Source organism: Saimiri boliviensis, chromosome 1 (assembly GCF_048565385.1).
Source record: "Saimiri boliviensis isolate mSaiBol1 chromosome 1, mSaiBol1.pri, whole genome shotgun sequence".
Taxonomy (NCBI): domain Eukaryota; kingdom Metazoa; phylum Chordata; class Mammalia; order Primates; family Cebidae; genus Saimiri; species Saimiri boliviensis.
Genome location: NC_133449.1, coordinates 161022577 through 161036563, shown reverse-complemented (window position 1 = coordinate 161036563; position 13987 = coordinate 161022577). Strand labels below are relative to the sequence as shown.

The following is a 13987-nucleotide window of genomic DNA, read 5'->3' as shown; positions in this document are numbered from 1 at the left end:
TTCTTCAGTTGGATCCTAATCTTCTGTTTTTAGTGGAAACTGGAGACGCTCGTTCCTTCTACATCTTGTTTTTGTTTCCTCTCTCCATTCCCTTTTCCCTCTTATCTTTCTATTCCTTTCCTGTCGGTTTCCCTCTTCCCTAGGCTAAAGTGGATAATGAGATCCTTAATTACAAAGACCTGGCGGCTCTCCCCAAGGTTAAGTCCATCTACGAGGTACAACGCCCCGACCTCATTTCCTATGAGCCTCATTCCAGATACACGTCCGACGAGATGCTGGAGAGATGTGGCTATGGAGAGGTATCGCATCTTGCCCTTCTCTCTGGGGCTGTTGTAGGAAAGGAGGTTCCACCGGGGTCCCCAGCCCTCTCCATCACAGACTATTTATCCTCCACAGTGCTGGCTCCCAGACTCTTCTAAACGGGGATTTAAGACCAGTATTTTTAAAATGAAGAGATTTCATCCCAAAATTTGGCTTTCTGGCTTCTTTTGAAAAATCAGAGCTGACAACATTAAACCTATATTTCCACCATCTGGAGATGGGTAGCAGCACCCTCTATAGACAGGACATGAGCTTCCCATTCTCCCCAGCGGCCCCACTCCCTGTTAATCCCAGCATTGAAGCTGAGAGCCTGTGACCATTTATCACTCAAGTTGTTGTATTTCTTGTCCTGTAGGAATTTTTCATGTACTCAGCCCAAGGCGCTCATCTCCTGCCAGGCTCAATGGCCATTTAGGTTTATAATCCCTGATTCGGCATGTTCTCTGGTTTTCTCACCTGGCCTTTAGTCCCTGTGTCTCTTCCCTCGAAGAGACACTTTTATGAAGACTCGGTTAACAAATGGCTTTTGAAATAATTAAAGGGTTGCTAAATAAGAGAAAGTGTTCTCTGAAGATGGCAGGGGGGTGGAGGGCAGAATTACTCTGGAGGTCCTGCCAGTCTATATCCTAGAAGATTTCTATCCTTATCACATGCCCCTTGAGTTAATTTGGGGCAGCAGAAGTCTGTCCTGGTGGGCAGGGAGCCAGGTTCTTGTCCCAGCTCCACCATAACTAGCCCTGTGACCTCAGGCAAGTCCCCTTCCTCTCTAAGGGATTTAGGTTCCATTTGGTTGAGGAGCCCAATGCTGAGATTCTCTGGTTTCTGGTCTTTAGATTCTCAAGTGTTTAGTAGAAGTCACTTACCCTTCAGTTAGAGATGGCAAACCAGGACCCACCACAAGTTGCAGCCAGCCCTCAGATTTTTGTTTCACTCACAAAGTGCCTTTTGAGAAGGAAAACTCGTTGTCAACATGTAAACACTGGGAGATTTCACATAAGAATCTGCATTTCTGACTTCCTTGGAAAATTAAGATGCTGTGTCAATGCTGGGCAGGCATTCCAGCCGCCGGAGCTGAGGAGCCACTGCCTTCTTCAGTGGAGACATCCTATCTCCAGCTGCTGCACCAGCCACCAGCTCAACTCCCTCATTGACGGCAGCAGCCTGACCCCTGCTTAGCCGTATATTTGGGTGCCCTGTGCTGGGCATTGCCCTCATGAACTGCAGAGGGGTCATGAACCAGTAGAGAGACAGGGAAGTGTGCTGACAATAGCCCTGAGTGTGCGGTAGAGAAGCCTGGGTCCAAGTCAAGTCCCTGCCACTTCTGCCCTGAGCGGCCCTGAGCCGTCGCATTCCCTCTCTGGGCGTTGGTTTTTCCCTTCCTAAAAGGCGGGCATAATCTTGAGGTTTTCTGCCTTCTATCAGCAGTCTGACCCTCTGGAGTTCCCAGCGAGACTGTTATCTGGGGAGGGGTACCAAGGGGATATGCAGCAGGCTCTTTGCGGAGACGTCTAACCATGCTCTGTCCTTTCTTTCCTGCTCCTCTCATTCCCTCTGCTGGTTCCACAACTGCCTTTAAACTCTTCACTTCTAAGTCGCTGGGAACATTATCTCCCTACTCCCAGGTAATTCAGATGATAGAGAATTAAGCTGATATAAAATTGTGCTCCTTTATGCTGACTTCACCCATCCCCAGCCACCCCCAAGTTGTATGAGCCCTTGCGCAAGGTGCTCCCCGCAAGCAGGGGAGCACTGGAGAGACTCGGGTGCATGTCGCAGAGGAAGTGGCAGTGTGTAAAGGATGGAAATATGCCCTTCCTGCCCAGAGATGGCCTCCCTCAGGCTCCTGGGATCCCTGGTCAGGATTCCAGGGATTGACCCATGGATTCCATTCAAGGGCCTGCAAGTGATAGGGGAAAGCCCTGGAAATTCCCTGCCGTCTTCCTCGGGCTGTGTGGGTAACTCAGGAAGAGGGGTTGCTGTATTCATGCCTCAACCCCTGGAATCCCAGATACCATGTCATGCCCACCCGCCTGCTAGACCCTCGGGCCACAGGCCGACTTAACGGCCAGCCTTGCTCACAGCCCCATTTCCTCCCCCAGGACATCTACGAGAACCTGGATCTCCGGCAGAGACGGGCCTCCAGCCCGGGATACATAGACTCCCCCACCTACAACCGGCAGGGCATGTCCCCCACCTTCTCCCGCTCACCTCACCACTACTACCGCTCTGGTAAGGAAGTGGGAAGCCCTGAAGGGAGAGGAAGAGGCGGCGAGACAAGGCAGTGACTTGGGTCCCTGCTGCAGAGAGCACAAGGCTCCCCCAAGATCTCTGTCACAGTGTAGCCCTCTAGAGATCTCTGGCCACCCAGGTGACCAGCTGGGCCTCTCTGAGTCCCTCAGATGGCAGAGGGATGGAGGAGGGTGTGGTACTGAGAAGCAGCAGGTGGGTGGTGAGCTTCCAGGAGAGGGGGCTGGCAGGTGGCCCTGTGGCCCTGGCTAGAAGAAGACTCCACCATCCTCATGCCCTGCCCCATCCAGAGGGCACAACCCAGAGACCCGAAGTGTGGGTATGGACTGGCCTTCACCTGAGGGCCAATCCAGTCAGGCCATCCACACTCGCCTGAGGTTGGGGGTGAAGCCAGCACTTGGATGGAGGAGCAATTAAGAGAGGGTCTGGAACGGGGAGGTTCAGGGATGGTTAAGAGGGACAGACTAAGATGTCTTCCTGGAGCTGGGTGGAGTTGATCTTTACACCTCACAAAACCTGACTTTGGGACCAAGCCAGGAAGCAAAGTCAAGCTTGTTTCTGCCGACGTGGTGCATGAGAGCACATGCTGCTTCCGCCCCGGAGCCTGAGCACGCTGGGACACCCCAGCCCATCCCATCCCTGCTGTCATCACCTCACCGCTTCCTTAACTGCCACTGCGTTAATGCCTGTTTTCTCTGTGCCTCTGTTTTCTCTGGGGACCACTGCCTGCGTGCTCCAGGGCCCGAGAGTGGCCGGAGCTCTCCATACCATAGCCAATTAGATGTGAGGTCCTCTACTCCAACCTCTTACCAGGCTCCCAAGCACTTTCACATCCCAGGTAGGCACTGCCAGCCCGGATTCCTGGGACGGATGCATGCTCCATGGGGTGACGGGTGCCTGAGTCGCCCACTCCATGCCACACAGGCACCAAGAAACTGGTTCCTGAGGGACCCTCCCTAACCAATCACCTGCACCAACCCTGTCCTCCAGCCCCAACACAGCCGCGGGCTTCAGTTCATCCACTTGACAGAACCAATCTCCATTAGGACCTCAAAGAAGCAGTCCACGGGAGAAAAGACGCAGGGAGCTCGAGTGAGATGTCTTGAATGTCTGAGGGCTGTGAGGGGCGCAGGGGGAGCACACAGCAGTGAAGGCCACAGGCTTTAGCTTCAAAGCCCTTGGGATGGAATCTGCCGCTGCCGCTTATAAGCTCATGACTGTGGGCCAGTGACTTGGCTTCCCAAGCTTCTGTTATTCCTTCTGCACAGTCAAGCACTGTTCTGGGCCCAGAGGTTACAGCTGTGCTCAACCCAGCAGATCCTGCCTTCGTGGTATTTGGTATTTACGTACTAATGCAGGGAGAGAGATCATAAAAGAGTAAACAAATACCTAGAGGATAATTTCAGGTAATGATAGGTGCCATAAACGTAAATGAAACAGGCCATCCTGAGAGATGACAGGTCTGAGAGAGGCCAGGCTAGATGGGGCAGTCAGGAGCAGCTTCCTGGAGGAGGTAACATTAAAGCTGAAAGATGAGAAGGAGCCAGCTTGTGAAGAAGCCAAGGAAAGACATCCCAGGCAGAGGGAACAGCACTATAGTGTCATGCGACTGCAGGTCGCGATAGGAACTGAGTGGAAGACGGGCTAGATGACGGAGTAGGTGTGGTTTGGACAGGGTCTCCCTCTGAGTCACAGCAGAGCCAGTCCTGGACCCCAGTCTTGTGACACCAAGCTCCGTTTTTCACTCCTCACTCACTCTCCCCTCAAGAGCTCATGCTGCTGTTTCATCTACACCTTCCTCAGCTGCCCTAGACGGGTCCCATCCTGTCTTTGAGGGAGGGGGAGGGGGACAAGCTAAAATTCGGCTGCAGCATCCTGGGGATTTTCACATGGTATGAGGTGTGGCCACTGGTGGAGGCAGTGGACACCTTCCTGCATGGGGTTCTGCTGAGCACACACACCCCTGTGACTGCATGCTCGCCCTTCAAGCCCCGGGTCCCTTCCTCAGCACCACTCGGATCCATCCATTCCTCTCCCCGCACCTTACTTGGAACCTGTTGAGACGAGGTTGGAAGTTCAACGTTGGAAGAGAAAGTCACCAGGGGAAAGATAGTGGCCCCTTGGAAAGATTTGTTGCCTAGCTCTCTCTTCCGAGATCAAGTGACCAAGTACTGTCTCCTTTTCTCCTGTCTCTCTCTCTCCCCCTCCCCACTGTCCCTTCCTGGTCTGTCTGGCAGCTGGAGACAGTAACATCTACCGGAAACCCCCAATCTACAAACGGCATGGTATGATCAGAAGCAGATAGGGCTTGGCCACACAAGGAGAGGGGGAAGGGGAACCATCTATGCAGACAGCCCTGCACAGGCCGCCAGGAGCCACAAAACGCAGCAGGGCTGCATCTTGGTCTTTCTGGTCGACTGCCCCATTACACAGGCTGACATTGAGGAGGAGTTTGGTGTCATTTCAAAAGAACAAACGCCTCATGTCCCCTCCATTCTTTCCCACCACCTTTTCAATCTCTCCCTTACCTGCTCTCTGGCATCCGAAGTTCCATGGTTGGTAAAATCTTTGTAAAATGCACATACCCCGGGAGAGTCACACACCAAGGTGCTAATATTCAAAATATTCATTAGAATAACACGGGATGCATACAGATTCCTGGGCCGCACCCCAGACTTACTGAATTCGAATTTTGTATTTGTAACAGTTTCTCCAAGTGATTCTGAGGCTCAGCCCAGCTTGAGAGCCCCTGCTCTAAGTTGTTCTCAGTCACAGTCTCCTGAGAGTGGATGGAGACTTGCAGAGATGTAGATGAGTAAGGAGCAGAGGGTCACTTCCTTTTTTCATCCATTCATTGATTTAGTGTATCTCAAAAAAGGATCTATGGACCATCTGCACCTGAGAGACATTTAAAAGGCGGCTTTCCTGGCCCCTTCCTTGCCCCAGATTCCCTTAGTTATGAATATGGAGAGTGAGGACTAAGAATCTGCACTATAACTGGCTTTGTTCATGATTCCTACCTGCACTTAGTATGAGAACCACCAAGTCATTCATCACTCACACCACTTGTTCATTTTTGTGCAAAGCACTTACTAAGCCTTGATTGAGCAAGCACATCCCTTCCATTGAAGCTGCAGAAGAGGAGCCGCCACCCTGGGCACCCTCACTTGCTTAAGGGTCTAGCTGGATAACCAAGGGAAGCCCAGAATCGGTGGCGCTTGGAGATGAGTGAGGCAGTCCTGCACCAGGTTCTGAACCACTTCGCTGGTGGAGGGGGCAGTACATGTTTAAATAGTGGCTCTGGGTGCCTAAGATTCTACAGTTTAGACAGACAGCCTTGGTTCCAGAGGAGGCTGAGCAGGGAGTCCAAGGTGAGTCTCTGAGCATGTGCACATATCTACCAGCCCATGAAGGACACACTATGTCCCCTGAGTAGCCATAGAAAGGCACAAACCTGACAAAAGTAGTTTGGCTCTCTACCTAGAAAAGGCCCCCAGATCGCAAGCTTCTCAAGAGTTCATGGGATTTTCCAGGTGGGCTCTGAGGGGTGGCACTAAAGCAGATTCAAGGGAAGTCTGGGGTGGAGGTGGGTTGGGCTTGGAAAAGAGGGCAGAGGAAAAAGCTAAATGCAATCAGCCAGGAGGCGCTTCCCAGGAGCCAGGTCAAAGAGAATTTGAAAGCTTTGGAAGCAAGTGCTGTTGTGGGGTTGCATAGCCTGGGGCTAGCTGAAGCTGATCCCCCCACCCACTGCCACTCTGGCTCCGTAGAGCATAGAGCTTATCCCTAAAGCTTCCTGTAGCTGACCATGGGAAATGGTCATGTAGCCACACACATTTCCCCAGCGCCCCCCGCTCTGCCCTACCAGACTGTCACCCACGTTTGGGCCACTAGAAGTCACTGCTCTGTAAGTAGTTGTGACCACAGTGGGTCTTGCTGGTCACCCTGTCCTGGGCTTACTTCAGGTGGAAGCTTAAAGCTGGATGGCACCTGAGCCAGCAGACCAATCCTGACAGTTGCAGATGAGGAAAGTGAGGCAGAGATGTTAGGACCTGCCCAGTGTTACAACTGAGTAAAGTGGCAGAGCTGGGACCAGAACCCAGCTTTGCTGAGTCCCTGTCTAGCACTCCCTCTCTCAGGCCATGTAGTCCCTGAACAGAATGTGGCATCTCAGGTTGTGAGATATTATGGAGTTCAAATTCATAACAAGGCAGGCTTCTAAAGGGCCGGGAAGGTAAGGGCTGGGGCTCACCTGGGGCCTGTCGAGGAGCTTAATTGAGGAACTACACCCTTAAAGGTCACTCTGGAACAGACCTGGGAATCCATGGAATGTGCTGGAGAGATCCCTGGGCTCGGTTCTGATCCAGTTCTGGTGCTCACATGCCGTGTGGTCTTCGGCAAGCCCCTTCCCCTCTCTAGTGCTCTGATTACTAAATACAAAGTGAGGGTTTGGCCCCAGCGTTTTTCCAGCTCCGGTGCTCCAGGTCGCATCCTAACAGAGAGCCCTGACCTTGAAGTGGCCTCACTCCCCTGGTCTAGAGCCTGATATAGATAGGAAAAGGGTACACAGTCCCAGCCAGGGCATTCTGCCTTCCTGAAGTACTCTCCCTGGGTCCTTTGCAGGTGATTTGTCTACAGCAACCAAGAGCAAAACAAGTGAAGACATCAGCCAGGCCTCCAAGTACAGTCCCGCCTACTCGCCAGATCCCTACTATGCTTCGGAGTCTGAGTACTGGACCTACCATGGGTCCCCCAAAGGTAGCACCCCCATAGGAGCCTGGGGCCAGGACCCTATCACCTATGCCAAGGACACAGGTGTTCAGAACAGTTGCCCACTCCTTTATACAATCATTCTGAATCAGAGTGCTTAGAGGGTTTGTAACTGAGGGTGTTTATTCATTCAACAAATCTGTATTAAACGCTGGCCATGGACCCTCGCAATACACTGGGGAGCAAAGCCGACCAGGTGCCTGCCCTTGTGGAGAAGGCGCGGGTCCCAGCCATGAGACAGAGGTGATGCATAGAAGGTAGGAAAGCTGATGGCAGGAGCCTGCTGTCCAGCCTGAAGATGACAAAAGCTTCTCGGATGCAGCCACTCAGCTGCCAGCGGGAGGGTGGCAAGGACGTAACACAGCAGAGAGTGTCGCAATACCTCTGCAAAGACCCAAGATGTGAGGGAGGTTCCATCGGAGGAAAGGCAAGGCTACCCACTTAAACTTTGAACTCAGAGAGGAAGAGAAGCATAGGGGTGAGGGAGGAGGTCCCCTGGGGTTTTGTGGACCAAGGTAAGGATTTTGGTTTTATCCTAAGCAGTGAGTGGCATGATCATATTTGTGCTTTTGAGAGAACACTTTGGCTGTAGGGTAAAAAATGGTTTGGAGGATAGAGAAAGAGAGGATGTGGGAAGATGGAAGGCCCCTGTAGGTACCCTGGTAAGGGGTCTTAGTGGTCCTCACATTCCACCTTACCCAATCAGACAATCCAAGCTGTTCCTCTCAAGTATGGGGGGATATTTTCAAGATCCACTCTGATTCACTGTCTTTACTAATTGAATGGCCATTCTGAGCAAAGCTTCATGGAAGCTCAGAGATGACTCTTTGGGGATGGGTACAGTGGCTCATGCCCATAATCCCAGCACTTTGGGAGACCAAGGTAGGAAGATCTCTTGAGCCTGGGAAATTGAGAGCAGCCTAGATGACATAGCTAGACTTTGTCTCTACAAAAAAAATTTTTTAATTCTTTGGGCATAATGGTGTACTCCTGTAGTCCCAGGAACCATGGGAGGATGAGGCCGGAGGATCCCTTGAGCCCAGGGGCTTGAGGCTGCAATGAGCCACGATCACACCACTGCACTCTAGCCTGGGTGACAGAGTGAGCCCCTGTGTCACAAATTTAAAAATTTAATGAAAAGATGACTCTGCTGTTACACTTGAAGAAGTCTTTATTTAGAAAAGGAGATAAGACACAAATACAACTATAACCAAGTGGGCAGTGATCTGTCCCCACGGGAGATGAGTGTTCAGAGGCCACAAAGGCAGCAGAGACCACTTTCAGCTGATGTGGAGGTTAGCTTAGACGAGACTGTTTCCACTGAAAAATAAGATTAAAAACAATGAAAAGTGGCTTTTCTTTAAAAAAAAAAAAATGCCTTAAGCCAGGCTGAGTGGGGCGCACATCCTGGAGCTGGTCTTATCTATCTTTTGACAGTGCCCCGAGCCAGAAGGTTCTCATCTGGAGAGGAGGATGATTTTGACCGCAGCATGCACAAGGTGAGCAGACCACACCACTGAATAAGATGTTTCTATCACTGAGGATCACATCTGCAAGTGACAGCAAACAAATTCAAGCCCGCTATGATAGAAAAAAGAAATGCATAGCTTTTTGCATAACTGAAAAATCAAATGGTAGAATTAGCTTAAAGTACGACTAGATCCAACTGCTCAAAAACAGCCATGGGAAATTTGTCTCTTCTCTTGTGGGGCTTGCCTCTGCACTGGCTTCATGCTCAGGCAAGCTATTTTCACATAATAGTAAGCAGATGCTTGCAACCCTTGTTCATGGCTGGTGAAACCCTTGTTCCAGCCCCTGTGGAAAACAATTTCATGGTTCCTCAAAAGTTAAACATAAATTGCCATATGATCCAGCAATTCCACTCCTACATATATGCCCAGAAGGATTGAAAACAGGACTTAAACAAATACGTATGCACCCATATTCATGGCAGCACTATTCACAGCAGCTAAAATATGGAAACAATACAGATGTCCACCAGCTCATGAACAGATAAACAAAATGTGGTATGTCCATACAGTGGAATATTATTCAGCCATAAAAAGAAATGAAGTAATGATATGTGTCACAATGTGGATGAACCTTGAAAACATTATGCTTCATAAAAGAGGTCAGACACAAGGTCACGTATTATGTGATTACATTTCCATGAAATATGCAGAATAGGCAAATCCAGAGAGACAGAACATAGATTGGTGGTTACCAGGGTTGGGAAGAGTGGAATGGGGGAGTGACTGCTTCATGGGCATAGGATCTCCTTTGGGGGTAACAATGGTGTTTCCAAACGAGAGAGAGGTGGTGGTTGCACAACATCGTGAATACACTCAATGCCACTGAATTGTTTCCTTTAAAATGGTTAATGTGAAGTCATGTGATTTTCACCTCAGTTAAAGAGAAAGAGATGGCTATCTGCCCATGGTTGAATCAATCGCTGTGTCAGGACAATGGGATCCTGTCACTGGCCAGGACTGCTCTTTTGTGCCCACCACCAGACCCCCATCCAGACCACAGGACAACTTGTGGAAGGCCAGATGAGGTTCCAATGGGACATACGGGTGCCACAAGGAGGGAGGGACTCTGGGAAGGCAAACGTGATAGCAGGCTGCTGTAGAGGATGCGAGCCTCGGCCTTGCCCAAGCCCATTCCGTCTCAGTGTCCTTTGTTTTCCTTCTAACTTCATCTTGCTCTTCCCCCACCCTCAGCTCCAGAGTGGAATTGGCCGGCTGATTCTGAAGGAAGAGATGAAGGCCCGGTCGAGCTCCTATGCAGACCCCTGGACCCCTCCCCGGAGCTCCACCAGCAGCCGGGAGGCCCTGCACACATCTGGCTATGAGATGTCCCTCAATGGCTGTAAGCACTGCTCTGGAAGCCCAGTGGGGCGGGGACGCCCCTGACTGCCAGTGTCAGCTGTTCACGCTGAGCCAGGCTCCCCTGAGGCATAGCTCATGCCTCCTCTCTTCTTCCTCACAGCAGCCCTGGGGGGAGGGGGTGCCCTTAACACCCTACGTATAAAGATGGGGAGTGAGGGCATGGAAGCCTTTGGTGACTTGCCCAAGATTACTCAACTTATCAGTAACAGAGCTTGCTTAATCAGCTTCCCTGCCTGTTTTTATAAATTAGGTTCTGTTGGAACATAGCCAGCCCAGTCTCAATCCCCTGGGCTAATGAAAAAATCAGAAGAGGCTGGCCACAAAGCTTAGCCCCAAACCCTACAGTCCCCACTCTGGGAGCTTCATCGAGGTCTAGAATACAGATTGGGAAGGGGCTGTATGGGGCACCATGTAAGACCATGCTCTGCCCTGAGCAGTCACTCCCATTTCTTTGGGGCATCTGAAGCTCCGACTTACAATCAGATTCACTGTAAAGGAAAATATCTTATAATCATCAGAATGGCTGAAAGATGCAAGGGATGGCCTCCTGAGGTAGTGAGCCTACCATGACTTGAAGTAATGGAAGCAGGGGCTTTATTCAAACACTTCTCGAAAATCTCATTGCAAGCTCCTCCCTATTCCTGGACACATACACATACACACATACTCTACTCGCATCCTGCTTTTCTTACTACTGGGGGATGCCGTCCTGCCAGGAAATCTCATCTCAGATCAATACTTTATGGCTAATAAAATGCATCATTTATTACAGTTCTGTGTGCCAGGCATTTGTAGGTACGTTAACGCTCCCGGTAGAGCCGCAAGGTAGAGGGATTATCATCACCCACTTTATTGATAACAGAACTGAGGTTAAGCCACTTGCTCCATGTCAAAAGCCAGTAAGTGACTGAGCCAGGATCAGACCCAAGTTGGAATAGCCCCAAGGCTACAAGCTCTTCCCTCTTTCCCCTACTACCCCTTGACTCTCAGTTAGACTGAAGATGATTGTGTTGGTGGCAATAATGATAAGGGCAGTTTTATGGAGTATTATAGATGTGTCAGGCACTACGCTAAGTATCTTACTGTATTGTGTCACACATTCTTCACAATAATCCTATAAAGGAGACGCTATCACTCCCCATTTTACAGATGAGAAAACCGAACCTGGATTAAGTAAATTGTCTGAGATTAAATAACTACTAATGGCAGAGCCAAGGTGAACGGCCAAGCCTGTTTCCCTGCCTGACCGCTGAGGGCCAGCGTTTTCAAACCCTGCCCCTGGACTCTGTGCAGTGCACCAGTGCTGTTTGAAATTCAACCCTCTTCCACCACACCTGTGCCACAAAAATCACGGAGCACCTGCCTTGTGCCAGTTGCCAGACGAGGAGCTGGGCAGGGGAGGGAGATGGGGTGCAAGGGCAGCAATTGAAAACTGACCAGTGAGGAAGGAGGGGCTGAGGGAGGTCCCTTTTCCCAGCCAGCCAGGGGGACTGGGTTTGGAAGCCACATCTCTTTGTCCCCATGAACTGTCTCCACCATGTTCATCTGTCTTCAGGAGCAATGACCTCTAGCTTTTCTCTCCTGCAGCTCCTCGGTCACACTACCTGGCTGACAGTGGTAAGTTCTGCCTGCCTGCCCTACCTTCAGCCCATCATGTCCCATGAGGAACAGAACTGTGTCAGCTGCAGTTCCCCACAGCTCTAATGACCATACAATGTCAATGTCCCAGCACGCTCCTGACCTCTAATAGTCCACCCCATTGTATTTGTCAGATTGTGGGTCTCCATGCGGGGTTCTAGAACTAGGATTGACATCCCAACAGGTGGTCCCGGAAAGAAAGAAAGTGCACACACCTCTTCCACCCACCTGGGAGCCGTCTGACCTGGATTCTGGGCTTGACTTCAATGCCAGAGCCTTTGTTTAAAGCCAGCCTGTGGCCAGGACACAGGGGTCTATCACAGGAAGATAGAGGTGTGCAGGTCGAGGATAGAAGAGTGTGTGAGTGGGTGCCTTGGACGGATACCTAGAATTCTGCCAAAGTGCCCCCTGAGACAGTCAAGTTGCAAATCTGGAGAGCATCAGGAGGAGTTGGTGGCCTCTGGCCTCCACCCCTTCCTACAAGGTTGGGAGCAATATTGGCCATTGATGGCCAGATGACCTTGGGGAGAGGGACCTATGGCTTCAGGCTCCTGGTAATTGCTCTGGCTCCTTCTTTTCAGATCCTCTCATCTCCAAATCTGCCTCCCTGCCTGCCTACAGAAGAAATGGGCTGCATAGGGTAAGAAGCTGTGCTGCAGGGTGGGGGGGTGGGGACACTGTCTCCAAAATGCTAATAAATCCAACATCAGTCCTGGGCAAAGGTCCTGGGGCTAGTAATGGATTAACCGAAATAACTGCATGGCAGTGACTTGCTTCCCTCCCTGGAGACCCCTTAGTGAGAAGAGGCTTGGGAACAATCAGTACTTACTGGGTGATAACTCTGTGCCAGGGACTGAGCTAAACACTACAAGCACTAGTTCATTTTGCCTTCACAACCCAAAGAGATAGTTACTATCACTTACCCTACTTTATCATGCAGAAATAGAAGCACAGAGAGGTGAGGTGACTTACCCTCACTCTTCCACAAGAAGTGGTAGAGCCAGGATTCAAGCCCAGGCCAGCTGGCCCCTCAGCCCACCCCCAACTGCTATGCCCCACTGGCCTCTAACGTGGCCTGTAAGTTTTCTGAGCCCCCTGAGCGTGGTGCTATGGAAAAAGAAAGATGATGAGCAGGATGAGGAGGACTGAGAATCATGGAAGGAGCAACTTGCAATTTCCAACAGGGTTGTCAGGGCAAATCTAGAAAAAGGGATATTTGAACAAGGAAAGAAAGCTTGAAGTGAAATTCACCAAATAAATGGATATATATTGAGTATCCACTGTATGCCAGGACAAAGCACAGGGACATAGCAGCGAGTTATGTTTTCCTAACTTGAGATGGAGGTTGCTGAGAGGGCCTTAGGTCCCACAAGCGCCAGTCTACTTTCTGGAGATAGGTGAGTGCTTCAGGAAGGCAGAGGTGAGCGTAACTCAGGCCAGCCCTGGCTCTGTCTCTTCTGTAGACGCCCAGCGCAGACCTCTTCCACTACGACAGCATGAACGCGGTCAACTGGGGCATGCGAGGTGAGTGCAGGCCTGCAGGGGGTCTGCAAGGGGTCTGCAGGGGAGAGGGCTTCAGACATACCACTCAAAACTGCTGCTTGATCCTCGGCAAATGATGGTTACAGATTCTGTCCCCACGCTGGGCTGTGTCCGACCCCGAGTTCTTACTCCCTTTCACTTCCTACCCCCTCCCTTTTCCCCTGCTTTTCCCTCATCCTCTCAAGTCCTGGCCTTGGGTGATCTCCAGGCCACCTGTCCCATCTGGGTTCCCAGAGTCATCACACAGTGCTGCTCTCCTCTCCCTGGACTGTGGAGCAAGGGTTGCCTGCCAACCCTGCTGAAGGGAAGCACTCAGAGCCAAATGCACACTGTTCCCAGTAAGAATTCCATGAGCTTCCTGCTCTCTGCCAGTGATGCTTTCATACCGACCTCGACCAGCTCCTACAAACAAGCTCTGGCAGAAGGGGCCCACATCAGAACCTCGGAGGATTCCCCACCGAAGACAGAGGATCTTGCCCATGTGTTTCAGATTGCAGATTCTTCTAATCTCTATTCTAAATATCTCAAAGGCTGTATTTCCCTTAGAACCATCTCAAGATCAGCCCAACCCCTATCTTCAG

At 50.9% G+C, this 13987-nt stretch overlaps 1 protein-coding gene across 6 annotated transcripts in view; it reads left to right on the top strand.

The window, feature by feature from the left end:
• Window positions 1-13987, top strand: part of ABLIM3 (actin binding LIM protein family member 3) — a 115537-nt gene that overhangs the window by 93127 nt on the left and 8423 nt on the right. For 2 of the 6 annotated variants that reach the window (XR_012512141.1, XM_074379555.1), the window contains 11 exons: window positions 144-299; window positions 1914-1943; window positions 2421-2550; window positions 3308-3406; window positions 4806-4853; window positions 7189-7323; window positions 8773-8834; window positions 10059-10206; window positions 11814-11843; window positions 12446-12504; window positions 13328-13388. Coding sequence is in view for 1 of the 6 variants with exons in the window: in XM_074379555.1 (XP_074235656.1) it covers window positions 144-299; window positions 1914-1943; window positions 2421-2550; window positions 3308-3406; window positions 4806-4853; window positions 7189-7323; window positions 8773-8834; window positions 10059-10206; window positions 11814-11843; window positions 12446-12504; window positions 13328-13388 (958 nt within the window). In the remaining 5 variants the exon portion in view is untranslated. The remainder of the gene's footprint in view (window positions 1-143; window positions 300-1913; window positions 1944-2420; window positions 2551-3307; window positions 3407-4805; window positions 4854-7188; window positions 7324-8772; window positions 8835-10058; window positions 10207-11813; window positions 11844-12445; window positions 12505-13327; window positions 13389-13987) is intronic. The other 4 variants (XR_012512142.1, XR_012512144.1, XR_012512143.1 and 1 more) reach the window with 4 other exon arrangements.